At 47.9% G+C, this 24,875-nt stretch overlaps 10 protein-coding genes and 1 non-coding gene across 11 annotated transcripts; 4 read left to right on the top strand and 7 right to left on the bottom strand.

Moving 5' to 3' along the window:
• Nucleotides 1–221: 221 nt before the first annotated feature.
• Nucleotides 222–720, bottom strand: FMAN_00199 (uncharacterized protein; the record flags this gene model as incomplete). The annotated part of the gene is made up of 3 exons (XM_041822020.1): nucleotides 222–378; nucleotides 429–552; nucleotides 606–720. The coding sequence occupies 3 exons, from the start codon at nucleotides 718–720 to the stop codon at nucleotides 222–224; spliced, it is 396 nt and encodes a 131-aa protein (XP_041687743.1).
• Nucleotides 721–977: 257 nt separating this feature from the next.
• On the bottom strand, nucleotides 978–2,116 carry FMAN_00198 (uncharacterized protein; the record flags this gene model as incomplete). Its single annotated transcript, XM_041822019.1, has 2 exons — nucleotides 978–1,873; nucleotides 1,927–2,116. 2 exons carry the CDS (start codon nucleotides 2,114–2,116, stop codon nucleotides 978–980), a joined length of 1,086 nt encoding a protein of 361 aa, XP_041687742.1.
• Nucleotides 2,117–3,016: 900 nt separating this feature from the next.
• On the top strand, nucleotides 3,017–3,901 carry FMAN_00197 (uncharacterized protein; the record flags this gene model as incomplete). Its single annotated transcript, XM_041822018.1, has 2 exons — nucleotides 3,017–3,167; nucleotides 3,231–3,901. The coding sequence occupies 2 exons, from the start codon at nucleotides 3,017–3,019 to the stop codon at nucleotides 3,899–3,901; spliced, it is 822 nt and encodes a 273-aa protein (XP_041687741.1).
• A 195-nt stretch (nucleotides 3,902–4,096) lies between these two features.
• On the bottom strand, nucleotides 4,097–4,768 carry FMAN_00196 (uncharacterized protein; the record flags this gene model as incomplete). Its single annotated transcript, XM_041822017.1, has 3 exons — nucleotides 4,097–4,206; nucleotides 4,254–4,384; nucleotides 4,437–4,768. The coding sequence occupies 3 exons, from the start codon at nucleotides 4,766–4,768 to the stop codon at nucleotides 4,097–4,099; spliced, it is 573 nt and encodes a 190-aa protein (XP_041687740.1).
• A 1,028-nt stretch (nucleotides 4,769–5,796) lies between these two features.
• FMAN_00195 (uncharacterized protein) lies at nucleotides 5,797–7,362 on the bottom strand (the record flags this gene model as incomplete). Its single annotated transcript, XM_041822016.1, has 1 exon — nucleotides 5,797–7,362. One exon carries the CDS (start codon nucleotides 7,360–7,362, stop codon nucleotides 5,797–5,799), a length of 1,566 nt encoding a protein of 521 aa, XP_041687739.1.
• A 631-nt stretch (nucleotides 7,363–7,993) lies between these two features.
• FMAN_00194 (uncharacterized protein) lies at nucleotides 7,994–9,722 on the top strand (the record flags this gene model as incomplete). Its single annotated transcript, XM_041822015.1, has 4 exons — nucleotides 7,994–8,178; nucleotides 8,225–8,998; nucleotides 9,048–9,553; nucleotides 9,607–9,722. The coding sequence occupies 4 exons, from the start codon at nucleotides 7,994–7,996 to the stop codon at nucleotides 9,720–9,722; spliced, it is 1,581 nt and encodes a 526-aa protein (XP_041687738.1).
• Nucleotides 9,723–10,102: 380 nt separating this feature from the next.
• On the bottom strand, nucleotides 10,103–13,817 carry FMAN_00193 (uncharacterized protein; the record flags this gene model as incomplete). The annotated part of the gene is made up of 3 exons (XM_041822014.1): nucleotides 10,103–11,173; nucleotides 11,225–12,456; nucleotides 12,506–13,817. The coding sequence occupies 3 exons, from the start codon at nucleotides 13,815–13,817 to the stop codon at nucleotides 10,103–10,105; spliced, it is 3,615 nt and encodes a 1,204-aa protein (XP_041687737.1).
• A 354-nt stretch (nucleotides 13,818–14,171) lies between these two features.
• On the top strand, nucleotides 14,172–15,395 carry FMAN_00192 (uncharacterized protein; the record flags this gene model as incomplete). The annotated part of the gene is made up of 2 exons (XM_041822013.1): nucleotides 14,172–14,929; nucleotides 14,978–15,395. 2 exons carry the CDS (start codon nucleotides 14,172–14,174, stop codon nucleotides 15,393–15,395), a joined length of 1,176 nt encoding a protein of 391 aa, XP_041687736.1.
• A 96-nt stretch (nucleotides 15,396–15,491) lies between these two features.
• On the top strand, nucleotides 15,492–15,607 carry rrna38. Its single transcript, XR_005994029.1, has one exon. It is a non-coding gene; the product is annotated as a ribosomal RNA (ribosomal RNA).
• An 865-nt stretch (nucleotides 15,608–16,472) lies between these two features.
• On the bottom strand, nucleotides 16,473–16,739 carry FMAN_00191 (uncharacterized protein; the record flags this gene model as incomplete). Its single annotated transcript, XM_041822012.1, has 1 exon — nucleotides 16,473–16,739. One exon carries the CDS (start codon nucleotides 16,737–16,739, stop codon nucleotides 16,473–16,475), a length of 267 nt encoding a protein of 88 aa, XP_041687735.1.
• Nucleotides 16,740–21,403: 4,664 nt separating this feature from the next.
• Nucleotides 21,404–21,922, bottom strand: FMAN_00190 (uncharacterized protein; the record flags this gene model as incomplete). Its single annotated transcript, XM_041822010.1, has 1 exon — nucleotides 21,404–21,922. One exon carries the CDS (start codon nucleotides 21,920–21,922, stop codon nucleotides 21,404–21,406), a length of 519 nt encoding a protein of 172 aa, XP_041687734.1.
• Between the last annotated feature and the right edge of the window lie 2,953 nt (nucleotides 21,923–24,875).

The raw sequence follows: 24,875 nt of genomic DNA, 5'->3' as shown, positions 1-24,875 counted from the left end.
TTTTCTTCTTTTCGATTGTGACTCCCTTCAATTTCAGGGGGAGATTTTTGGGTGGCGGACTTTGATTCAAAGAATGAAGCGGAAGATGGGATGATTCTTATGAGGGGGGACCCATTTGATCTTTGGGTTCCAATTACAAATTACATATAGGAAGAACAAAAACGTGGAAGTTTTGTTTTCCGAAAGACGATAGTGGTAAATACTAGTTTCAAAGACCTTAATCATTCGCCTTGATCGTCTTCTTCTGAGGGGAGCAGTTCTGGGAACCAGCCGTATTGGGAGAAGTCTACTGAGTGTTCGCCCATTGCATTTGTCTCGACTTGCACGCCTTCTGCTTGGAGGGCATCGGCTTGCGAGCGAGATCCTCCAGGTTGAGATCTAGATAGTCAGATATGAGGTGTATGTGAGGGAGGGGTTGATGGACGAACCTAGGTGATATTTGGCCTTTGGAGTTTATGACTCTTTGCCATGGGACGTTGTCGTGGTTGAAGGGCTGGGATGGATCGGCGGGCAGGTGTTTTAGACAGACGCCGACTTGACGAGGCCTTTGAGCTGGAGGACGTTAGTGATTGTGAATTTTGGGCGTGTGAGAGAGGGTTTGGTACGGGTTCCAACGAGCATGGCGATGTGGCCGTATGTTGTGACTTTGCCGTGGGGAATCTCTTGAACAGCGGAGTAGACGGCGTGAAAGAATGCTTGTGCTTCGTCTGAACGGGGCATTATGATAGTGTTTGAGACATGGATGTTGGTATGAGTAGTTACAATGAAGAACAAGAGTCAATTGGACTCACTGAGGCCGTTGTAGTCCAGTGATTGAAGTGCCGATTCATGGTGCTGAAGGGCGTGATGTAAATAGCGGGGTATGCCACTATCCATTCAACCACCAAAGAAATTCAGTAAGATTCTTGTTCAAGATTATTCTATTGTTCATTCATGTCTTATGTACAGTCTATCTCTATCATTTATATCCCGCTAATTTAATCAATGTTCTTCTGGTTAACCAAAACATATCGGTATCGCGCCTTTCCATTCTCCATATCAACAACAGCCTGGTTGGCATCCTCCATCGGCCTCTTCTCAACCCAAGGCTTGACATTCTTCTCAACAGCAAGCTGCAGCATCTCCTCGATATCCTTAGGCGATCCAATCAAGCTTCCACTCAGCTTGAACTGGCCCATGATGAGGTTGAATGCATTGATGGGGGGAAGTTCGCCAGAGTCAGGAGCTCCGACCTGCACAAAGTCGGCGCCGTGACGGAGAAGCTTGAAGTAGTCGCTGTAGGGCATCTTGCTGCTCGAGACGGTGCAGATCATGAGATCAATCGTCTTGGCGTTCTTGTTGGCCCAGTCCTCATCGTCGTCAGTAGCGATGTAAGCATCAGCGCCGAGAGCGAGAACTTCTTCCTTCTTAGAGGCCTTGCGAGAAATACCAATGACCTTATCAGCGCCGAGAGCCTTGGCGAACAGAACGCCAAAGTGGCCCAGACCGCCTACACCGACGATGCCAACGGTCTTTCCAGGGCCGCAGCCGTTGTTGCGGAGGGGAGCGTAGACGGTGACACCGCCGCAGAGCATGGGCGCAGCGTACTCAGAGGGCAGACTCTCGGGGATCTTTACGACGAAGCGGGAGTCGGTGCGGTTGTAGTCTGCGTATCCACCGTAGGACTTTCCGATGTCGTCGGGGTAGATGGAGCCGTAGGTGCTGACCATCTTGGGGCAGTAGTTGAGGCGGCCGGCGGAGCACTCGGAGCAGTCGTCGCGGAGACAGCTGCGGGCCTGGGCGCCTACACCGACTCTGTCGCCGACCTTGACGTTTGTGACGTTGGAGCCGACGCGGACAGCTTTGCCGACGATTTCGTGGCCGACACAGCAGGCTGCTTCTGTCAGTACTTGGACCATTGTGTGTGTGGACTGAGAGAGGACTTACGGAAAGGTGTCTCGCCCCAGCCGGAGCGAAGAGTGTGAAGGTCAGATCCGCAGACACCGCAGTGTGTGATCTTGATGTCGACGTCGTTCTCCTCCCACTTCTTGGGCTCAAAGGTATCCCACTCCATCTTTCCTTGGACGGAGCTAGGATCGCGGCCAAGCCAGCCCTTGAATTCGTAATCGGTAGACATGTTGATGAATTATTCTGTACTTTGAATGATGAAAAGCAAGCTTAAGAAGATGAAAAGCAAACAAGATTGTATTGATCAGACCATCTACGTGAGTTTGCAAGCTATATATATATATATGACTTCCACCTCCAAGGTTCTACAACCATCCAAGGCAACGGCAAGAAAAAAAAAAGATCGGACTCCGCAACGTCATCGAAGACCCGAGAATTTATCAGCGATGTAATGCTATGGAATGGAGATGGATATAAACGGAGTTAAATTTTCCATTTGGGACTGGACGCAAAAAGGAAGCCATCGCCGTTAGTTAGCCCACTAATCGTAGTCCGCATTGTGAGGGAAAAGGCCCGTAAAGGGAGGGTGACGTCTCCAGATTGAGGCGGGTCTGCCACGAGGAGGATGCATCGGCAGTTGATGATTCAATGGAGATACTAGCTAGACTCGATGGAGAGTGCTACTGTTGCTATCTATGGATGGATGGAGCATGTCATTGATTGATCTTGGAGGAGTCGGACGGTGTTTCATTTGATCCGAGTGTTGGGTTGGATTAGAGGTCTGACATCAGCGTCCCGTCACGTAAAATTAAATTCTGCTCGGGTCTTGATGTCAGCAGGTTGCATTAGCGCCATCAGTGCTATCTCCGTAGCGAATCAGAGCCCATCAGTAAAGCTTCAATCCCAGCTAACCAACCTTCCAAAGGCTTCAGAAGCAGTGAGAAAACATCAATTGTAAGCAATAAACAGCCCGAGGTCTACGTAGTCTTTTATCTCTACCGCTCAGTAATAAACTCCTTCTTCTTTCCCTCCCGGAGTTTACAATTCCCTCGTCAGCCAAGTACATAAACAGTCTTGACCGAGTATTGAGGGTCTAGTCTAATCTCGCACTCTTCACGTAAGAATCCCGATGGCAGAGCTTACTCAACCGCCGGCTCCGAAACGTCTCGGCCAGCTGCCCCAGTTAACGGAGCTCAAAGACCCAGATGATGATTGGACGGGGATCACTGAGGCGAGAGATAGACGGAGACGGCAGAACCGCCTGAACCAGAGAGCTTATCGTTAGTCCCCTACTGTGCTTTGCTATACTGTACTGTTCATTGAAGCAGAACTGACTCTAGCAGGTAAACGGAAGGCTCGGAATGAGGAATATGCCAATGTCACCCCGGAAGAAATCCACACGAATGGAATTCTCATGTTCACTAATGCCAGAGACCGTGCTGTTGCATATGCATTCATGCAGCTGGTTCACATGCAACATAGTCTAAAGAATCATCGTCCGGCACTTCTACCTTCGCTCATCCGTCTCAACGCCGTTAATGCCGTGTCGAGCAATGCCGTTCACATCGGCATCCCGCTGCAGGGATTATGCTGCGACGATGTGATATCGCCCTGGAACGCGCTAGGTCCCTCGTCCGCAGACGGTACCTTGGTGAAATCCTCATGTCCCGAATCGCTACGGCCAACGAAGCTACAAATCGAGCTGGAGCACCATCCTTGGGTCGATTTACTGCCGTTTCCCCAATTGAGAGATAACATGCTCAAAGGGTACACGAGTGGTGTATTTGATGAAGACGAGCTGTGTATCGATATCTTGGGACTCATAAGCAGCCAGGGTTTGGATGATGCTTATCTGATTGTTTGGGGAGAGGCGCATGAAGGCAGTAGCTGGGAGGTCAGTGTGGGATTTCTGAGGAAATGGGGATGGTTGTTGAAGGGTTGTCCGGAGCTGGTTGAATCAACGAATCGATGGCGGCAACAAAGAGGAGAAGCAAAACTAAATATTCAGGTCTAATAAACAACAAAGCGATGCGATGCCAATTGCCAGAGAAACGAAGCTATACGAATGAATGTGAAGAAGGATAAAAAACAGAACGAATGCGATGAATGTGAAGAAGGATAAAAAACAGAACGAATGCGAGGAAAGGCAAAACGCAGAAACAGCCAGCAAATCCGTCAACGAAAAACAAGAACTTTTGATGCAAGATCATCACTTGGAATCGAGAAAGGGATCATGCGATGGCCTTCCACTGCAATAATCGAGGATTCCCCAATTCCCATGACAGGTCAAATACCCATCAACAGCGCCAACAGCAACATCTATCACCAGTTAGCAACAAAACATCAGACCCGGAAGGAAAACATACTCAAGTCGATACTCGTTCGATGAACTCGGTTCCCGAAATCATTCTTGCCCTTCTTCAAACCACTCCAGCATCCGCAGTTGAAGTTACTCCCAGTCAACTTACACGCCGTACACGACCCGTGAAAATTCCCACTACCATCATCATCAGCCATCATCCAAACAACAAAACAGTGATGATACTTACTTTGCACCACGATACAGCTCTCCCTCCGAATTAAGCAAACACTTACTCAGCGCCAACCACGTACAGATATACTTGCCGTTCTTATCAGGACATTTAGCGACAAGCCATGGCGAAGACTTGTACCCGGTGAAGCTGTTCTTGCGGGGATGTGTGTCGTCTGCTTTGGCGAGGTAGAAGCGCACGTCTTTGCACTTGTCGTAGAAACCGCCTGAGATGAAGCGCGGTGCGATGCGGGAGGGATGCTGCTGGGAGAGGGAGGTTGTGTTGAGGGAGGGGGGAGGGGTAGCGAAGGCGCTGAGGGTGAGAGTTAGGAGGAAAAGGGGTGAAAACATTTTGATGGTAGTGTATAGTAATATTGGTAATTTTGCTTGAAATTGATCTATGGGGCGGGAATGGGAATGGTGGTTATGGGGAGCTATATACTTCCCTTGGCATATCTGCTTTGAAGGCCACGAGAATGGGAGTCCTGAATTACCATGGTGAAGTCATTGAGAACCTCGACAATAACGAGAACATCCATATCTATTCTTTGACTAATACATCAGACCCGGTCAAGGCCTTATTGCCATGGCCTCAAGTTGCTATTTCGAGGTGTAGAACAAAGAGGTGAAACACCAGCATCATCCGGTATGTGACCTCTGTTCATGAACATTTGTGACTCGATTACAAAGGTATTCCAAAGAACTTGGAAAAAAGGTACATACAAACGGATGCTGATCATCTTGTTGGAATACGGCCTCTCGAAATTTGGGAGGGAATTGAGTCATGGAACGCATGCTACATGGGACCGAAGGCCTTGATATGGACGGTACTTTGTCCTGCATCCAACACTCCATTCGTAGGGTGAGAAGGTCGGCCAGGCTACTTGGTCGAGAATCTTGGGCCTTATACCAGTAGCAAAAGCGCTCAGAGCGAGGCATTCTTTCAAGACATCATCATCAATATTTATATTTCGTTAAGATGACCATGAAAGACATATCTTGTCCGACACGGGCTGCGTGGTCCACTCAGCGCGACGATCATTGCAATCTACCGCCCCTCGAGGAGCAAGAAAGCATCGGACCTTGATACAGGACATCAAAATAAACTCAGCAAAAGGTAACCTAAGTTTATCCCTAAATTAGGTATACTCAACTTATGCTAGGTTACCTAAGTCTTTTGGCCATTTAGGATCAAGGTCTGATCCCTCAATCCCGACTCAAAAGCCTTCTAAAAGGATGCGCTTCCGTATTCAGCACAAACTCATCCAAACTGATCAAATCCGGTTCTGAGAAGATCAAGTAGAAATACTTCAACGTCTCCGAGAACCAAAAACTCTGTACACTCATTAGCACACACACGCACACACCCTGTCATTACGTCAATAACTCACCTCCATAGAATCAGTCTTAGACGTCTCCGTACTCGTGACATCATCAACAGCCGCATTCGCAAGCTCAGTGCTCGAATACTTCACAACAGCCTGAAACATATCCCACGCCATATTCTGCCACTTCGGATCAGCCGTGAGGCGATACATGATGAATACGCTCTCGATAGCTTCTGGCCGGAGAATATATCGCGGATCGCGCGCGTGGCGGAAGCCGGGAGGGAGTTTTTGGTTGTTTAGCGGCTTCCAGAGCGTTTCGTTCCATTCGCAGGGTGAGAGGGAAGGACAAGCTACTAGGTCGAAGATCTCGGGCATTATACCGGTCGGAAAAGCGCTATATGCCCAAGCACATCCTCGGGCGAGTCTTTCCCCAATATTAACGTGCTCTTCGATACTGAAGAGTTTTCCAGCGAGTGCAAACATTCCCCCGGCGAAACAGGTAAGATGTTGAGACTCTGTGCTCAACTCGATCTTCTCACCGACCCTGACATCACCTAAGAACAGGACATCCTCCTGGTTCGGCAGCATAGGTCTGTAGAGCAAATGCTTTGTAATCACATCCGCCGCCGTGCGATACATGCTTTCGTAGTTCTCGTCCAAGCCACCGAGCAGGGCATGCATCTTTGGCAAATACTCATAGAGAGAATCAGCCAGTGCACCAAGCGAGAACGTATTATCGTGCACAGCTTCGTTCTGAAAGTCAAGACACATGGGCCACATCCCCGGTAACAGGGTATGATTCTGAATTCTGAGTAAGAACCGCGATACACGATCTGTTGCGTCGTAGAATTTGGGATCGTTGGTTAGTTGTGAGAGCTTTGTAAACTCCATGACCAACGAGCTCGGTGAGGCTGAAGGGTCGTGAATACCAGCGACTTGTTTACCCTTTAACGCATCGTCGAAATTGAGCCAGAACCCAGGCAGTCGATTTGGCGTGTCAAAGGCGATGTATAGCATTTCTCCGAGCTCTGTGGCCTTTTGCAGTAATGCTGGTTCGCGGCTTAGTTCATATGAACTGAGAAGACCGCCGAGATGTCGAATTGTCGTTTCGAAGAGATTCACTGCTTTCTCGTCTGTTTTCCCCCAATCTATCGCCGCAGCCGCACTCGCAGCTTCATTGAATTCCGCCTTAAGATCCATTATCCAAAGTGTATCCAGCGCATCAACCAACGTAGCAGCCCACCCGCCAAACGGATCCTTCGCCTGTCCCGTCAGCGGCATCAACTCATCCCTCCCCCAAGCCTTCAACTTATACGCCTCCCAGCCTCTCCTAAACTCCCTCTTCACAGCATCTCTCCTCTTCTCAACCTCCCCCGTCTTTACAAATTTCGCCTTCTCAGCTTGGATTCTGGGCATGCGCTTTGCGTGACCAACAGGTAAAGGCTTGATATCCGCCGGCGGATGAACAAGTCCCACGGTCGACCAGTCAAAAGAGCTCTTTACAAACACCACGCCGCTTTGATGCGATAATTGACGCCATAGAAAGAGGGTTGTGAGAAAGGCGGCGATTAGCACGACGCGTGAGGGGAGGCGTCTTGAAGCACGGCGACGAAACATGGTGTGCAGAGACAAAGAAAAGAAAAACAAACAAAAACAAAAAAGGTGTAAGATGTCCTGAAATGGCTTCTTTGTTGCAGTTTACGGATTGAGTTAAAGTCAGTAGTGATAAGCCAGCCTATCCTAATCCTTGCGAGGTGGTATCTTACCCTCCGGGAGCAAGAAAACATCTGTTACGTCAAAATAAACTCGGCAAAGATATCCTAAGTTCAGGCTAAACTTCTGCTAAGTTACCTAAGTATTTTTGTCGCTTAGAATAAAGGCCCTAAGATTTCTTTCCTCCCCTAGCTTACTCGATAGGGTTGGTGGTCCGGAAGCCTAAAACGAGACTATATCCGTTTGTGGAAGTCCTGGCTTTGATGCTATACATAGTATAAGTGATTCTTTCGCCTTGCCCGATACCCAGGGAAGAAGGTAACTGGGATGGTGAGAAGGTGGTGGTGTCCTTTGAGTAGATTTGGCTTTTGTAAGTGGTTGGAAAACCGTGGTGTTGGTGTTGGTTGGACTTAGGCACGAGCCTTTGAGTCCTCGTGGACGACAAATAACAAGATGCGCTTTCTGCTCGCATTCATGAACACGATCTACTGACTTATTATTCCATTTTCTTTCTTTTGTAATACCATAATTTGCGATGTATCGATTTCTGTTAACATTTCTCCTCGTGCAAAAGGCCCTCACATCATCCTGCGATGCAGAGCCCTTAGTTCTCCCGCTTCAAGACGTCCAAGTCCTTCCAGATGTCGCCGACTCATTCATGAAAGGGATTCCGGCTAAAATCGGGACACCGCCTCAGAATCTCGTTCTACTACCTTGGGCGTACGTTTCTACTTCAATAATCACTATCTATGACTAACACGGAGAGTGACCTGAACAATACATGGATATACGCCGACCCATTCTGCAAAGACTCAGGCATCCCAAACGACGAATCATGCAAAGTCCGAAGAGGAGGGATATTCAACGAAGAGAAATCCACGAGTTTCACAGGAGCGAGGGGCATCGTAAAAGCAGGTGGTGCACCAGACGAAACATTCTTCAAGGGCGGGCAATACGGTGTCCGTAACCTCGTCAAAAGCGCAAACGGCGCAGTCGACACTTTCAACTTCGAAGGTTCCGCCGATCTCGACGACTTTCCCTTTGGTATACCGACGAGTAAATGGGACGAAACATACAGTACTCTAAGTTCCCTTGGCCTGGGCAGGAATTCAACATATCTGAACGCCTTGCGCAAAGCGGGAAAGATTGGCTCGCGAGTATGGTCTATATTCTGGGGCCGTATGTGGATCAAAGAACCTCTCGACGGATCGCTGATTCTGGGAGGTTATGACGAGAAGAAAGTTACTGGTGCTAATTACACTGCGCCGCTTGTATATGGCGATTTTGATGGCTCGGATGGGTGCTGGACTGGCATGAAGGTGACTTTGACTGATATCCAGATCAATTATCTTGGTGGAACGAATGTCAGCATCGTTCCCAAGGGGACAACGCTGCAGTGCTGTATCGATCCGGCGAATCATTTGCTTCTTGAAGCACCGACGCCGTATATACGAAATTTTGAGTCGATCAGTGGTTTGAAGACGAATTACTCGTCAAGTGGATTGCACTGGAACGCTCTTCAGACAGGCCTGGATAAGCAGTACGTGGTATCAATCTACAATTATGCTCGAGATCACTGACCCTCGTAGATTTTTGGCAGACCTAACCTTCCATCTCGACTCCGGCCTCAAGATCCGCGTCCCAAACAACCAATACATGATTCCCACCGTCGACATTGCATCGAACGGCTCACGAACAACCGATACCTCCAAACGCGACATTCTCATAACAGACATTGAAGACGAACCACCCATACTAGGCCGATATTTCCTCACAGCGGCCTATCTCATGGTAAATCACGATGCTGGGACTTTTACGCTCTGGCAGGCGAATGCCACTCGAGAAAGAAGCCTCGTTAAAGTATTCGATGAAGAGACGGGGAAGAAGTGTGAGAATACCACGGGTGTTATACAACCTTCTGCATCTTACACGGGACCTGCATCTGAGGGTTCAAGACCAGATAAAGGGATTAGTTCGAATTCGGGTTCACCCTCTGGTGCAGTCATCGGTGGCGCCGTTGTTGGTGCCGTAGCTGGGGCAGTCCTGATCGGGCTGGGGATTACTTACTACCTAATCAGAAAGAAACGAAAAGCTGGTCAGTAATCTCTCGAATTTCCTGTTATGAGGGTGCTAACTGGGGCAACAAAGATACATACTACTTTTATCCTGCTCACGAGGAGCTGCAGAGAGCGGATATATACGAGATGGACGGAAACCCAGGAGCCGACGACGAATCCTACATGAAAGCTGGAATTCAGAAGTGATGGGTAAGGAGTGCATTCCAGGTAGGAACTAACTATTGGAAAGCTAGATGATGGAGAGTTGATTGCAATAGGATCTAATGCTTCCTGACTTGCTCCAAACGTCAGGTATTGAGGGGCCACGAGCTGAATAGTATTTATATGAGATAAGAGATTGCAATCAACATGAAAGGAAAGCTGAAGCAGGAATTGATAATAAGAGAGGGTACGTGTTTCGCTACATTGGCGTAAATGCAGCTTGGGTTCCCTATGGCCTAGGTTCGAGGTTTATGTTTCTTTACCATCGACGTCTAAATTTCGTGCTCTTATATTCAATCTCCACGCTTTACACACGGTTACCCAAGATTCAAACTTGCGAGAAATAAAGAACACATACCCCGTTTCTAAATAGCAGGCGCAGCCTCAGATAGCACGCTGAGCAAGCTTACAGCAGCACTGCCAATTCCAACTACACCGCCTGGAACACCCTTATCATAGGTTCTTGCGCTGTGCTGAAGCCCACCCTGGCCATTCTTTTCCCGGTGAGGCTTGCGTTTCAGCCGTATTTCAACCCCTTTAAACTGCCTTGGGTATGAAATCTCTTGTCTACTTCCGGGTTTTTCTTGTTTCTTCTCGGCCCCTCTGCGCGGAAAATACCATGCAACATCGCTATGGCGAGTCTTGATAGACCCCCTGTGATTTGTCCGAACAGCTACGTTGCCCTTGTCGTCGCCTTCGATCAGAGGGATGAATGACATCTCTTCGTCATCGGTATTTGCGAACACAGGACGTCCTTGTCTGGAAAAACTTCTGTCTTCAGGATACGGCGGTGGAGGACGTGAGGTTATCGTCGATTCACTCTCGTGAACGAGCTTTGCCACTTGTTCTCTGGATAAAATACCAAGTATGGCCACATAATCCGGTCTTGCTTCGTATCGCACGCCCGCTCGTTGAAGTACCTCGACACTGACAAGTTTGCGTGGTATCTTCGTCCAATGGGCACCGTCAGCTATTTCTATACCGTTTTGATCGGGGGACATATGTTGAGACGATTGAGTAGAACGGGACGGATGGTTATTGCCCCTGCGCCTGTATTTGGACCTTGACGAGGCAATGGGCGGTGATGTTTCATCAAGATCGCTTCCATCCTCATGAAATCCATCCTCATCACAAGAGGTTTCTTTTGACCGAAGCTGTGCTGGCATGGCCTGTCGTAGAATCTTTGATTCCCTTGGTGAAAGGGCAGGTTGGATATGTTGAATGGTTGCATCCTTTCCATCTAGAGCAATAATGTCCTCTGTAGTGATGACATCCATTTGTATACTGGTATCATACTTGTGCTCCAGATCCGGCTTTTTTCGGCCGTGAGAATCAGTTCCCCGAGATTCCATGACTGGTTTATGAACATGAGAAAGTGTGTTAGTGGTGGTATCGGCAATATAGCCGAGGTCTTTGATATACGCCATGAGGATATCCTGCTCCATGTCAGCGTCGGTCAAAGAGCTTCAAATATTCTATATACTCACTTTCTTTTTGCTTAGGACTTGAGAAGAAAATCCTTCTTTCTCCAGCAGTAGCTGGAAATGTCGCCATAAAGCATCATTCCCTCCTGAAAAGGATTCAGCATTCCAGTGGGCGAAAAGGTGAGCAGCAATATGGTCGACCTTGTCCTTGATTTCTTCGAGGTCAGACTGGTGTTGGTCGTAGATCTGAGGCTTTTGTAACTGAATTGAGTCTAACAGTAGCTCAATTGCCATCCTTTTGCCAGCCAAGATAGGCTCCATAGGCTTCAGTTCACCGCTCATGGAGGCCTCTTCCCCTACAAGACTTATCTCCTCCTCATGATACGTAGTAAGTAAAGAATTGACTCGTTTCATTGCGAAATCCCAATCCTCGACTAGTGAGTGAAGATGATTTGTGTAAGATTGTTGGATGTGCATAGGTAACTCTTCTTGTTCCTCGGCGACTTCATCTCGCAGCCGCCTAAGAGTCATTTCAAGTTTGTACAATTTAGTAGCCACGTTGGCGAAATCTGGGCCATATGTACCAACGCGTCGATACGAGGCCTGGACCAACTCCCGAATGGCGTCAATCTGAGCAAGATCACTACTTTCGGTCTTGGTAGATTCCGAAGAGTCTACAGCTGCTGCTGCTTCCCAAAATCTCTTTCGAGCGGAGACTGCCATTTTATCACCAGCGAAGCGGTGCTGGAAGAAATTGAAGACGGCAAACTCATCTCTCGTCATAACATACGAGTCGGGCTGATCCTGGATCTTGGCCCATATTTCTTCCAGTGCAGATTCAAGGATCTCTCTGATAGAAGGATACGAAGCCCCGTCAGGACTTTCACGAGCGATCTCAAGGCTCTGTGCAACAATGTCTTGTTGAGATAGTGCGCGCTTAGACGAAGACTTATCAGATGCTTCCTTAGAAGGTGAAGATGACATAGATTGGCCTCCCTTCATATCTTCTGGTCGAGTTACCTGTGTACCTTCCTGCTTTTCGCATGCTTCGGTGACCGATGAAACTTCCAAGTTGGCTGGTGCGTGACTCATCAACTCCTCCTGCAACATTCGGATGTCATCACTACTTGGCAAGGATACTCGTGTGGCATTCATCTGCACCTTGATACTGTCGAGTGTCGAACGGATAGGCATTACTTGGGCCTCCTCAAAGGCATCAGTCGAAACAACATGACCATATAATACCGAGGTCTTCGCATCGACTACCCATGAGCCGGAGTCACCGGGACTTAATGCTGGGGCACATGGTCAGTTTATTATAACAGAGTACTCAAACTCACTTACAAAAGCCATGCTCCATGGCAAGATCATAGACCTCAACAAACGATGATCCTGGGGATATCAGCACAGAGGAAGTGTCAAGAGACATCTCTCCAATCGGCTTGGCACCTTGCTTCAGTACCATGACTTGCCTAGAAACTGATACACAAGGATTCCCAACTGGAAACAAGATGGGTTCAAGGTCGCTTTCTTCCTCAAAATCTGACGAGTCAGACTGTCCACCTAGGACAACTTTGTTAGGTAATGTCGGCTGTTGGCTCAAATCAATAATAGCCCAGTCATAGTTCTGAGCCATCGGAGAATTGAATGTATTGCAAAGGATGGTGCCGATTTCCAAGGTGTTTTGAGATGCAGTGGTTTCCAGTCCCTTGCCATCCAAGTGCTCAGGATGCTGCACTGAGCTTTCAGTCGTGATCGTGGACTCGCAATCAGAGTCGCTCTCGCTCTCGGAAGCGTCCGAGGATGAGGATGAGAAGGGTACTTCTTTATCATGCGTCAATAGCTGATTAGAGAGAGGACTGTGCAATTTATTTAGAGAATGGGCAGCCGTCAAGCCAACTAGACGCTTGTGAGCGGCTTCAACCACAATGATACCACCGAAAGTCGCTACGACAGACACATTGCCTCGTCTCAGTCTGATGGGCGTTCCACACCATGTTCTCTCTGGTACAGAGTCTGTCAGAACCTCTATCGCCTCATTATCTGTCAGTCGTAGGAGTGCCTTTTCCAGTACAAAGACACGAAAGTCAGGCAAAAGCTCTTCTTCAACATGACCTTGCGCGAAGAATTTCCTCACTCTCTTGGCGATTTTTCTTTCACACTGAATGACGATATGGAGTTTGGTGCTTAGCGAGTTGAGTCCCAGGTATTTCAATTTCATAGAGATGTCTCCCGGATCTTTCTTCCTTTTGAGGATGTAGTCCAGTAGTGGTTGGGTGTACAAGACTTTGATGTCGAAGAACCGCGCTTTCAGTCGATCAGATATAGGGCTTTCAAAGCACCTAAGCCCAGTTCCAGGCAGTTCTAGGCCAGGAGGCTCGTTTTGATGACCTTGGGATGATGGCGTGGTGATGCCGATACCAGAATCAGACTCTTCATACTGCGGTGTCTTGGGATCTGCCCGCTGTGCTGGTTGTGATGTGATGTTTGGAGAGGAACGAAAAGGAACAGAGGCTCGCCAATTTGAGAACTTGTGCCTCAGGCCCTCCGGACATTCGACATCTGGGCTATCTTGGGTAGCCACCTGCGTTGAACTTCCCTCGCCGCCTCTCAGGCGGGACGGCAGCTGCCCCTGCCACCGCTCAACGGTCGTCATTTCGGTGTGAGCTCTGTAAACTTCTTGAATTTCTGAACGTGATAAATGATTCAACTGAATATCCAAAACACTGATGCTGTGGAGAATATACGCATATGTAAGACGTGACGAGCGTGCTTGGGGCTCAGCTCGAGAGCGGTGGCTAAGCATCAAGACTGCATAAGTAGCTGCATGACCATCACAGATCAGGCCAATCACTACACCACAACCAATCCGAGGCCGATTTTCAAGCCTAGATCTACAATCAGGCTCTAAATGAGGCTGCCTTCCAAGTCGCAATAATATCGAGGTTTCGCCCTCTGCCTTTCTGAATCGAAGCGCAGTCCATGTCGAAACTCATCACAGATACGTACAATGGCATCTAGGATCAGTAGTGAATTCAATCAGGATGTTTATCTGGAAATAGTGATGGCTTTGTGGTCATGGGATCTGTCTCAGTCCTGCAATGAACGGCAGCCTCATGCCTGTATCCATCAGCGCTGCATCGGCGGTCGCATTCCTCAGCTTCAGCGATATTTTGCGTACTACAAAGCAATTGTCTCGACCTACATGGATGCAACCCCTACGAATGAAAGACGCATAGAAACACACGAGGATCTGTTTCAGGTCGTTTCCATCTTGAAGTCCAATCCGGATGCCACTCTATCAGAGCTGTGCCGATTGACTCGCGGGAATACAAACTCACAGCAGACTGATGGAACAAGTCAAGTCGATACAGTGTCACTTGGTCTGAAGGCACTTCTGATGATTGACCCTTCAGCACTGCATCATTCTTCCGACAGACTCGAGAAAGGAACCTATCGAATTCACTGGAGAGAGGACGTACCTCTCAGCAAATACATCCAAGACTCGTTTCCACTTGGTAATCACAACATACTTAGCTACAACAACAGCGAGCTATTTGCGGATATAAAGAAGGAACTCAGAGCCGTCAACATGAAGAAAAGACTGGGAATCACTATCAGGGCGACATCAGATATTCGCAACCACCTACATTTTGACAGAAAGAACAACTACCTCGAGGTTTACCACTACACCTCCTTTCTGAAGGAACAGTTGAGAGTGACTCGGGATGTCGGAGATTGTTCCAGTCCGTCTTCTTCACTCAAGAGGTGAGTTCCATGCACAGAAAGAAACCTCAGGTTGCTTACATCATGTAGAGGAGTATTACCACGCCAACTAGTCCTCGAAGTATTGGACTCTCTCCAAGGGACTCTGTTCCCGCTTTCCGATCCAAGATCTAAGAAACTTCTCCGCTCACTCATTTCAAAGTGCTCTTTCGATCCAGACATCCTCAACTTTGAAGTCAGTTCCGTCAGACGCGTGGGTGAGGAGAGCGTTCCATATGTCTACTTAGCCGACAGGCTAGCAGACTTATACAACGAACTTCAAACTCCTCGTCCTCGTGGCTGGCTCCAGCAGTCCATGCAGAGAAAGAGTGGTGCGAGGCATGTAATGATGGCAACACTGATCGGAGTCATCTTTGCTGTGCTCCTGGGAATAGCCTCGCTAGCTGTGAGTTCGTACCAGACTTGGATAGCTTATCAAGCTTGGAAGCATCCAGTTCAACCAGTCTAGGATACAAGCTACAGATAGGAAATTAAACAGCTATCAAACTTCCGTATACCCAATGTCTTCGGCAATGAATTCGAGTTTGGGCTTCGGCTGTCACATACGACCATAGCTCGTGGAAAACACGGGATCCCGTCTGCTCTCCCATAGTTAAGCCACGAAGCGCTGGATCAGTAGTTGGGTCGGTGACGACCAGCGAATCCCCAGTGTTGTATGTTTCTTTTGCCTTTTTTTGGGGTGTTTTGTTAGATAGGCATGCTGCGGTAGTCGTGTATGGAATGCGTTTTGACATATTCGACAGGCTCGGAGGGACGGGGCACTATCCTTCCCTTAGAAGCAAAATCTATTTTAACTGGTAAAGTCTCTTAAAGGTAATTTTATAAATGCTCTCTTAGTTCTCTGTGAAGTAAATCTATTGGCCATACCTAGCCAAGTATTAAGTCAACGTCCTCAAGATCTTGTTCCTCCCAAAATCGCTGTTTTGAGTGAGATATGTCGATCTGAAGACATGATCGGTGAGAGCCATGCTGTAAATCCTGAGACCGGCGGTGACCCTTATTTGTTTAGCGGCTAGAGAATTGGAAGCAAGCAGAAGGATGATGCGCTGGATGGAAACGTGATTTTAAAACCTTCACTATAGTACTATGTCAGTCAGGCATGCTTTGTCTAGAGCGATACCAATGGACGGTTCCACGACACTGAGCGCGTTTCTCAAGATACTATCCAAAGCATTTCCATTACTCAAATCAGAAATTGGTTATAGTAGCAATCTGGCTCTAACATACACTTCAGATCTTCTGACTTCAAAGTTGTCAAGTTTGACCACGAAAGAATGAAATGTTACCAATCTTCCGTGTGCTTTCCTACTAAGCTTGTATTCAGACCATCTACTCGCTTCTGTTCACTTTGGAACGTTGCCACCTCCTTCTCTGCTTTCGTTAGCTTTTCCTGCTGCGAAGCTTAGTAGCTTCGAGAGCATTGATCGTGGACTCTTTCTTCTTGATCCCAATTCATCAACTGTTTGGCCGACGAAGATTGCACCTCGAGCTTTTCTTGCAGTGCCATCAATTCAGCTTGCCGATTCTAGAAGTTTTCATCGGCTGCTTGTTTTCCCTTAAGTATTGCCTCGTTCTGTGCCTTTTGAGACCTGAGTTGTTTCTCAAAATCCGCTTTCTGTCTTTCAAACTTGGTATGATAACGAGAAAGCACTTCAATATTCGTATCGCATGTGGTTCGGAGCTTCGCTTTGTTTCGCTTGAGTCTTTCGTTCTCTCCGATGACCCCCTTCAAGGTATCGACCGCCGTCGGAACAGTACTGGTGAAGCAAGGCCACCAATTGGTTGATGGCATCTGACGTGTCCTGGTGAGGCGACAGGTTCTCGATTCCCTGTACTCGCTTTTAGTTATACGATGGCATTATGGTCTAGGATAAAGTCTGTAGGAGTTTGACGGGACGCTGGATTAGTCTTGAGTATGTAGGAACTGAAGGGGCATAATATTGAACATTAGAAGCGAGGAAAACGACGGCAGCCTAGTCAGTCGAGAACTTGATCTTTGGCTAAGCTGGACAGCCTAATGTGGTCATTTGGTGGGCCTCCCGCAGCATCAATGATCATAGATGCGTGCAGGGTGAACAACTGTTAGTTGCGTTGATCACAGCCTGTTCAACAACAAAGCCCACCGCAGGCATTCAGTGCATTTCAATTGGATACTGAGACCGCTAACGACACAAGCGGAACCATTTTGATGTGTATTGCCTTTCCACCATAAGTTAGGCAATAGATGATTTGGGACATCTGATGGCAGGTCTGCGGAAAAGTGCACCAGCTTCCTCGCGGGGCACACTCGCACGTCTGCCAGGTGTCAGACCAAACGCCTGGGCATAATTGGAAGATGCCGCGGGGGTAACGCATACGTTCCTAGTTCTATGACAGACGAAGAGCGAGCGAAGTTCGGCCACGGTTATTGCTTATTTAATTGAGAAGATGTAGAAGCGGACAGGTCAATCTTTATGGTCACTCCAGGTTCACGTGTGGCATTATTGAAGCAAAGTGATGATAGAGGAAACCGTTGCTAAGTTCTTACTGAGATTTAGAGAGATAGCAATAAATCCTGTTGATATCCATTACCTGGCTTTGGACTGGTACAAAACATATCCTACCTGTGTGCACCGAGTATGATCATTTACATCTAAAAGTCTGACTGGACAGACTAGGGCGGCAAAGCCAGTGCAGTCACCAGAATCAACAGGCAGCTCCAGTGGAGGACAGGGGTGGACGTATCAGATTGGCCAGGAAAGCAGGCTGAGACGGGCTGTCGATCGGTATCTAATAAGTGATTTGAAGGGAGGATGAAGCTAATTGCTTCAAAGCCGAAAAGGATAAGACTTGAACTATCCTATTTAAGTTGAAGAAACAAAACTTGACGACCACGGTTGCGTAACTCGCACCACACAAAAGCACTTCTCCGCTACCGTCCTCGATGAGTTCTGTCTGAGTAAACGGCCCAGTTCTGCCAACATCTGTCTCACAGGACTAAGGAATCCAAGGCTCCCGTAGTAGAGAAAGACGATAAGTAATACCAGTGCCAAACACTGTAAAACAAGTAGAAAGACCGCGATATAATGGCACGATGTAGCGAGATCTGCCATACCAGCGGACTTGAAGTCGATATACCAGGGCCATATGAGGGTTATTTCAGCACCTGATGAGAGAGAAGAAGGAGAAAAGGCTAGTTAAAGGGCTGCTGAAACACGTATGCGTATGTGTACCGATAAAGAGTCTTAACACTGTAACAAGGCGCGGTGTCCTAAACAGTCAGGGTGAGAAAGATGGTGGAAAAGATTCGGTAAAGAGGGCTTCTGTAGCGGAATGAAAGTCGCCGAACTGATCTGGTTTGAGATATTCACTGAAGAACCATGACTGATAGCGTCAGCGTCGGAGATGTCAAAGAATAGCCAGCAAGGACGATCAGCTCGACCAGGAGCAGGATGCTTCGCACGACATACCCTAAGAAAAGAGATGATGCAATCATCTCAATGCGCGGAACTTCGTACCCCGTCCCCCAGCCCATGTCTAGATTGTGATCGGATACCTCCCCGGAATGGAGTTCGATGCTTCACGCTAAAGCTAGACTGACAACATTATGAATGTTGGCTCTCACGACATGTTGGTTCGACGAACCTCGATCAGACGAGCAATCAAATTTGCTTTGCTAACCTAACCATGAAGAGCAAGGATGCCGATTGAACACATGCCGGTCAGCGGCCGTGCATGTCGCTTATGCTTATTCAGGTCATTATCATACATGATTCGTCCGTGGGCCATCAAGGAAGCTTGGGTACGAGAGCTTTGGAGGCTCCCGAAGGTACCTAGGGTCCTAGAGAGTCAACCAATATTTTAAACCAGCCGCAGACATCAGTGGGGGGGAGAATCGTTACGCAGCTAGGGCTCTCAAAGCAATCGTTCAATTACTGCCACGGAAACAGCTTCTGGACCTCTTGTCGCTATTTTACTGCATATAAATATGTTTCCAAGACCTATTGGTCTGGGGTTTCAGCTTGAATGTGGCAGGTTTTGAGGGCGGCATTACAAAGGGGATCGCAATGGTGAGACCTGTGGAACGAGGCTCATGTTTGAAGTTCACAGACGAATTGCAAACTATGTAAATAAATCACAAAGAAGACTAAAATAATCGGCAATATGGACAAATGAATGTTACAGCTTCGCAAATGGAACTGCTGTGCCAGTAACGCAAGGTGTGAAGAGGACTTGGCAGAACTTGAACTTTAGATTCAGGGGCTGGACAAGCAACATTTCAGAAGCGCGTGTGAGGAGTCCAACATTGTGTGTCTGATCCGGAAATGCATCTACACCATACGCAAACATTGTCCATTCAATTGCTCTACACGCGGACTTCTAGGGGCGCCGCTCATCAACATGCTTAGCTATTTTCATTCAGTCCTTTTACCATTTTGTTCTTTATATATATTTAGCGGCTAGACATAGCATTCAAGCTCAATGAAGCTTTCGTTGCGCTGGTCAACATCAAAAGGAACACAGACGGCTAGATCGGTCCCGGCATGTTGACATCTTAGGCTGTGAATATCGAAGTACTATGGGCAGACTGCCTCAGAAGCGCTTGAACAAGCCAACCTTCAAATCCAACTGGCCAACTACATTTATTGTACCAGGCTATAGAAAAAACATTTGGCATCGAGGTCTGCCTACGAACATTTGGTGTATGTTAATTTAGTTCGTGCAGTCAGACACCATGTGTCGTGTTGTCTGTCAAGCGTACCTGCATTGGGTATGTCTCATTGATACCATGGGAAAAGTGTTTCTTTCAGCGAGACATGTCTGAGTGTCGCCCCATGATGACTTGGATAGTCACTCTGCATCTGGCACTCATTATTGTAAGGCTATTCTTGCCCCAGGTGTACACCCAAGTTTCAGTATAGCTCAATCGTATTTGGCATCAACCCATAACAATTTTTGTCTGTTTATTACTATCCTTTGGAATGTTCATGCTTTTCGTTGAAACAGGAGTCGGATGGTAATTCTGGGTTCAGTCGTAATCTTGACTTTGTGTATAGATGCGTTTTGCGCGTTAACGCTGCCTGGGGAAACCATGTATCGAGCTTTTTCCCTGCTAATACCCTCCGGGGAAGCAGGCGGAGTGATGATAGACATGCCAAACACGTCATGGGGTACAAATATCATCGGAATTGACTTGTACCTCGATTGAAACGACGACAGTGCAGTGCTCGTTGATGGGTGCTTTGGGCGATCAATCTATGTGAACGAGTACAGGGTTCAACCTTGTTGTGCTCTATATGGCTTGATACTTGGAAGGACGATTCAGCTCTACAAGATGCCTGCATTCAAAGACAAATAAAGCCATTGAGGGGGGTGGCATCCCTCACAATCGACTAGCGAGCACGGAGGCCATGACTCAGTATAACAAGGGCTCAGTCTGATACGCGGTGCGGAGCGGAAACGACAATCGATCCGGATGGTACTGTCGAGGAAGAAAGATAAACGGGTCTGTATCTACAGTAATTCCAGTAATCAGTTGAATGAATCTCGGTAATAGCTTGGGCCGCTCTTCTCCGAGTCCTCTCGATGACGATGGCCACGCGACAGTCATGGTCAACACTGCGTTTATCAAGCACGAGCCATTCTAAGTAGCTGTGCAATATCTACAGCATGTCTATAGCCATCTATGCCCATGGTGGGATGGCCTGAACAGTTCCATTCGTGTGACACTCTCAGGCTGATGGTGTTAGGAGTTACTTGGCGGCTCTTGCTTCCCCTGTGCCCCCAATACTGGTCCGATGTAATTCGGCGTTGGCTGCCAAGGTATCAACCGGGTGAACTGCTTTGATCGTGATACGGCCGGTGTTTATTCTTCGGGGAGGTTGAGGCCGAAGGTGGCGCCAAGCTCAGGTCTGCTAAATTCCATCTGTCCTAGCTTTTCTCATGACGGATACACTACTGGATGCGACGGATCTACCGCATGATCGACCAGAACATAAGCTTCTCAAGGGAAAGCGTGATGAAGCCAACGGCTCGGCACATTCAGCTGCCTTCATTTATCTTGCTGCCTTCCGAAATCATGCTCGACCCGGTGACTGCGTGTTGTGGACTTGGACGCTTCTAGACTCTCCAACGGTGAGGCAATGGTCATGGAGACACTCTTGCGCACCCCACCTCTAGCTGCCTTCGAAAGAAGGAAACTCACTGGCATTGTTGTGTAGACGGTGGAGGGAAAGATGCAATCTAGCGATCAACATGCTATTGATGCGAGAGGTATGTCCTGGGCAAGATTGATCTGGCAGCCATGTCCCGCAGGATTTGCGAAGTCCATTCAATTTTATGGGCGATTCAGGATCCAAGCTGTTGATAACTAAAAACTTCATACAAAAATGATATTTGGAAACTAAAGACTGATCCCGGCTCAAGTCTCGGCACTGTTGAAAATACCCTCTTATCTTCAATGCTGTCGTGTAGTCTTCATTCCACTCCCGAATCTCTCATATCTTGTAGAGCAGCCTCCAATCCTGCTACACATGTTTGAGGCTGCGTATAGATTTCGCGTAGTCTTATCTCTGAGGGTCGAAGCATTTGCGAATCAGGATGCCCATAATGGTTCTCTTGTCTGGAGTGCAGATTCGGATTCGTAATGGTCTGCGAGTTGAGAATCGCAACCACACAATATCTTCGACCGTCCACCACGATTGTTATAGATTTCAGTCTGAGATTGACTTGAGTGTCACTCGGGATATCTTTGATGAAAAATTCGGGTTCGGATTCGTCAAAGTATGCGGGTGGGCGAGACGCTTGGTCCGAAACTTCAAAGACAAAGACTGCGTTCGGCGGCCACGAGAATTGAGCAGCTTCTCGATCGTCTGGGCCGCGAGGAACTAGCTGTAGATCTCCATTGATACACTGAGTGACAACTGCACGGGCATCTTCGACTGTGTCAATTGGCATATACCCGGTGGGGTTCAAGGCAGAGGCTGGAGGATCCATATCGCCAGTGGTATCAGGAAGAGTGAAAGAGTGGCCAGGGAAGGGTTGACCAGAATACAAGATAAGCTGGTAAATACAGGTCTTGTTTCTTCACTGCGAGACGGACTCCTTGGTTTTAAAGCGTTGCCGACATGCTATCTCATTTCCACTGTCCAGCTGCATCACATTGTTGGTTCCTATTCCGGCGGACATGATGAGCCAACCGGGATTCTAGCATTGCGAAACCATCTAAGGGAAAGGCCTCGCACACAGTTGACCCACACTACGTCAGAGTGGACGTCCTCAATAAAGCCAAAGTTAGGAGCCAGCCTCAAAATACAGCTCAAGAGCCTCAATAATCACTTCGTGGTTTGGAGCTCTCTATCTTGGTGCTCATCGGCTATAGTGAGTGCAGTGCCCTTCCAATAGAGCCAGTGAGCCTCTTGACGTGTATTCCGGGGAAATCCCTTTCTATTAGATGATCCTAAACCGCCTTCTTGCGATGGCTTAGACCGACGAAGTTCTACTTTTGTGATATAGACTTTTGAGCGTCGGAGAAAACTGGTTGAACGGTTTGCACGTGGTTGCAAGGCCCCTGCATGTTTAGCGCTTTATCATAACCCTACGCCCCTCACAGAGAGTGCTAAGCAGATCAGCGTCGCCTGGCAGTTCATGGTACGAAATGTATCCTTGCAATTACACACAGTCGCAACCTTTTCGACGAACGCAGTCCAATGGGCTTTGTCCCTTTTGTGGAGGTAGTGCTTGAAGCTCGATCCAGGACGTTCTGCTTCCAACTTGTTTGTCAAAGTCAATGCCATGACGAGCTGTGGCGTTAGATTTAGCCCGCACATCAGTTCATTCTAGATCCTTTGAGACTTTGACCACTGACTGATTGGACAACAAGAGGATAAGACCCTGGCTCCCCAGCCTGATGAGATCAACAATACCTCCACTATCATGTGGGGTACGGCTGAATTTACAAACGAGAGCCTCAGGGAGCCAAGAAATTTGATCGACAGCGAGGTTCACGCTGAGCCGATAAGATTCTGGCGATACGGAGAATGGGTTTATAAACGTTGAGGATGGAGAGAACGCAAGTTGGCACGTCGTCTTGTCACCTTCATCGATTGCTTCGGAAAAACATATTGAACAGAGGTCGTTCCTCTGACCAAGTGAAAAAAGCAAGGCCTGAAGAGGCAGAGAGGCTGAGCTTCTTTGCCCGGTCTCCAGTGCAATCAGGCGTTACGTCCTGTTGACAGTTCTAGGCTAGCCCAATTAAGAGTGAAAATGAAATGTGGGCGAAAGTGGGCACCGCCGCGCTCCACCTTCGCGCAGACCTCCGAAGCCGCGAGTATGCGCTAGTGACATATAGGGCTAATCACTGCACTGTCTAGACTGTCTAAGGCTCTACCTGGCATATCCGGATCGTCTAAGCGAGATCGCCAATCGACATTTTTCTAGCCCCGTGATAGGCCTGTTGGAGGGCCAAATGTTCAACGTCTGGCCTACAGCGGACAGACTTTAGCCGGGTTCAGCGGTTTTTGGTGAAAGCCATTCCGCTGTCTTTCCCTACCTCGGAGGCTCCGGTAGCTAAAGCGAGGTTGAGGCACGTTTTGGGGTGTGTAGTCAAAACAGAGAGCATTTCGGAAACGCGAGAAGATCCGAAACCATAATCGGTTCCATGACTAACTATACATCCAAGCCATCTTCTGAGCACTTCAATTAAGTAGTCTCTATAAATAAACGGATTTCGGTATTTCGCTTTTACATGGCGTCTGGATGACATCTTCCAGTCGTTTTTGATACCAGAATCTGCCGTCGCCATTTTATGGTGTCGGCTGGTTCTACCGGTTATCGTGAAACCAAGTGCCGATATCCTCAGATGCGAAAGGATGTATAATAACGCCTCATGAGGACGCTTCGTGCCGAAGAAAAATTAAATAAATGAAGACCAGTGTGATAACGCCAGAGTTCAATGGATGACGATTGGTCTTTGTCGTAGGCTCGATACTAGAGGAGTGACGGTGTCCTCGATCCTGCAGGGGCGCCGATCCGTTTAATATCTGTTTGCTAATCTACTTCAAGTAACATCTTGTACCTTAGGCTGTCAGATAATAAGGTCAGATGCTATGGAGCACTACGGTTCTAGTGGCCTCATATTGTCCGAAAACTAATGCTGGTCGCTGTTACATCGGGCCACGACAATAAATGTAACTTATCTATTGATACGTACGTCGTGTCGACGACTTCAACCCTTCTCGTATTCGAGCGCCTAGAACTCTTGCCAGATGGTTACATTGATACGATCACTCCACATCATCCCAGACTCATTGCGGTTAGGAGACCTTTGCCATGCCTTGGGCTGGTGGAGTTTAGCAACCGGTAGGCATACCGTAGAGCTAAGTGGGACAGGGGGGGGCATATCTTGTAGCGTAACGGGCTGAAGATGGGGGGAACAGAAGTAGTGCGAAGAGTGAGAATAGGAAAGTGTAAGTCTAGTGCGGCGGAAGAAACTGAGGCCTTCCGGACTTACTGGCCAAGTCGAGATTCAATGTCAACTACCTTAAGACGCACTGAGAGTACATTTGATCACTGCGTAAGAGGAACACACAAACAGACCACGCACTGCATCACCACCTTACCGAAGCTACATTCCTTGCATCTGTCTAAATGCCCTACCCTAAAAACCGCTGGCCTTACCACCTACCTATCGTACCGCGTCCGGACTGCTTGACAAAACGCCGGGGATTTCCCATCATATATCGGCACCAGAGTCTTTCCAAGTACTTATACCAAGGTTACTGATATTATCAGGATATAAGTTGACGCGCACATGGCGTGAATCTACAGCATCCATCATCCTCAAAAGCCAAGTCACGAGTGCATCTTTACCGGACTCAATGCAGCCGCATTTTAATTTGCAAAATCGCTAGAAGGTAACTTGCTTATTGCTCTCCTGTTATCTAGTGGA

Source organism: Fusarium mangiferae, assembly GCF_900044065.1.
Source record: "Fusarium mangiferae strain MRC7560 genome assembly, contig: FMAN_scaffold013, whole genome shotgun sequence".
Classification (NCBI taxonomy): Eukaryota; Fungi; Ascomycota; class Sordariomycetes; order Hypocreales; family Nectriaceae; genus Fusarium; species Fusarium mangiferae.
This window is presented reverse-complemented; position numbering and strand designations above follow the sequence as displayed.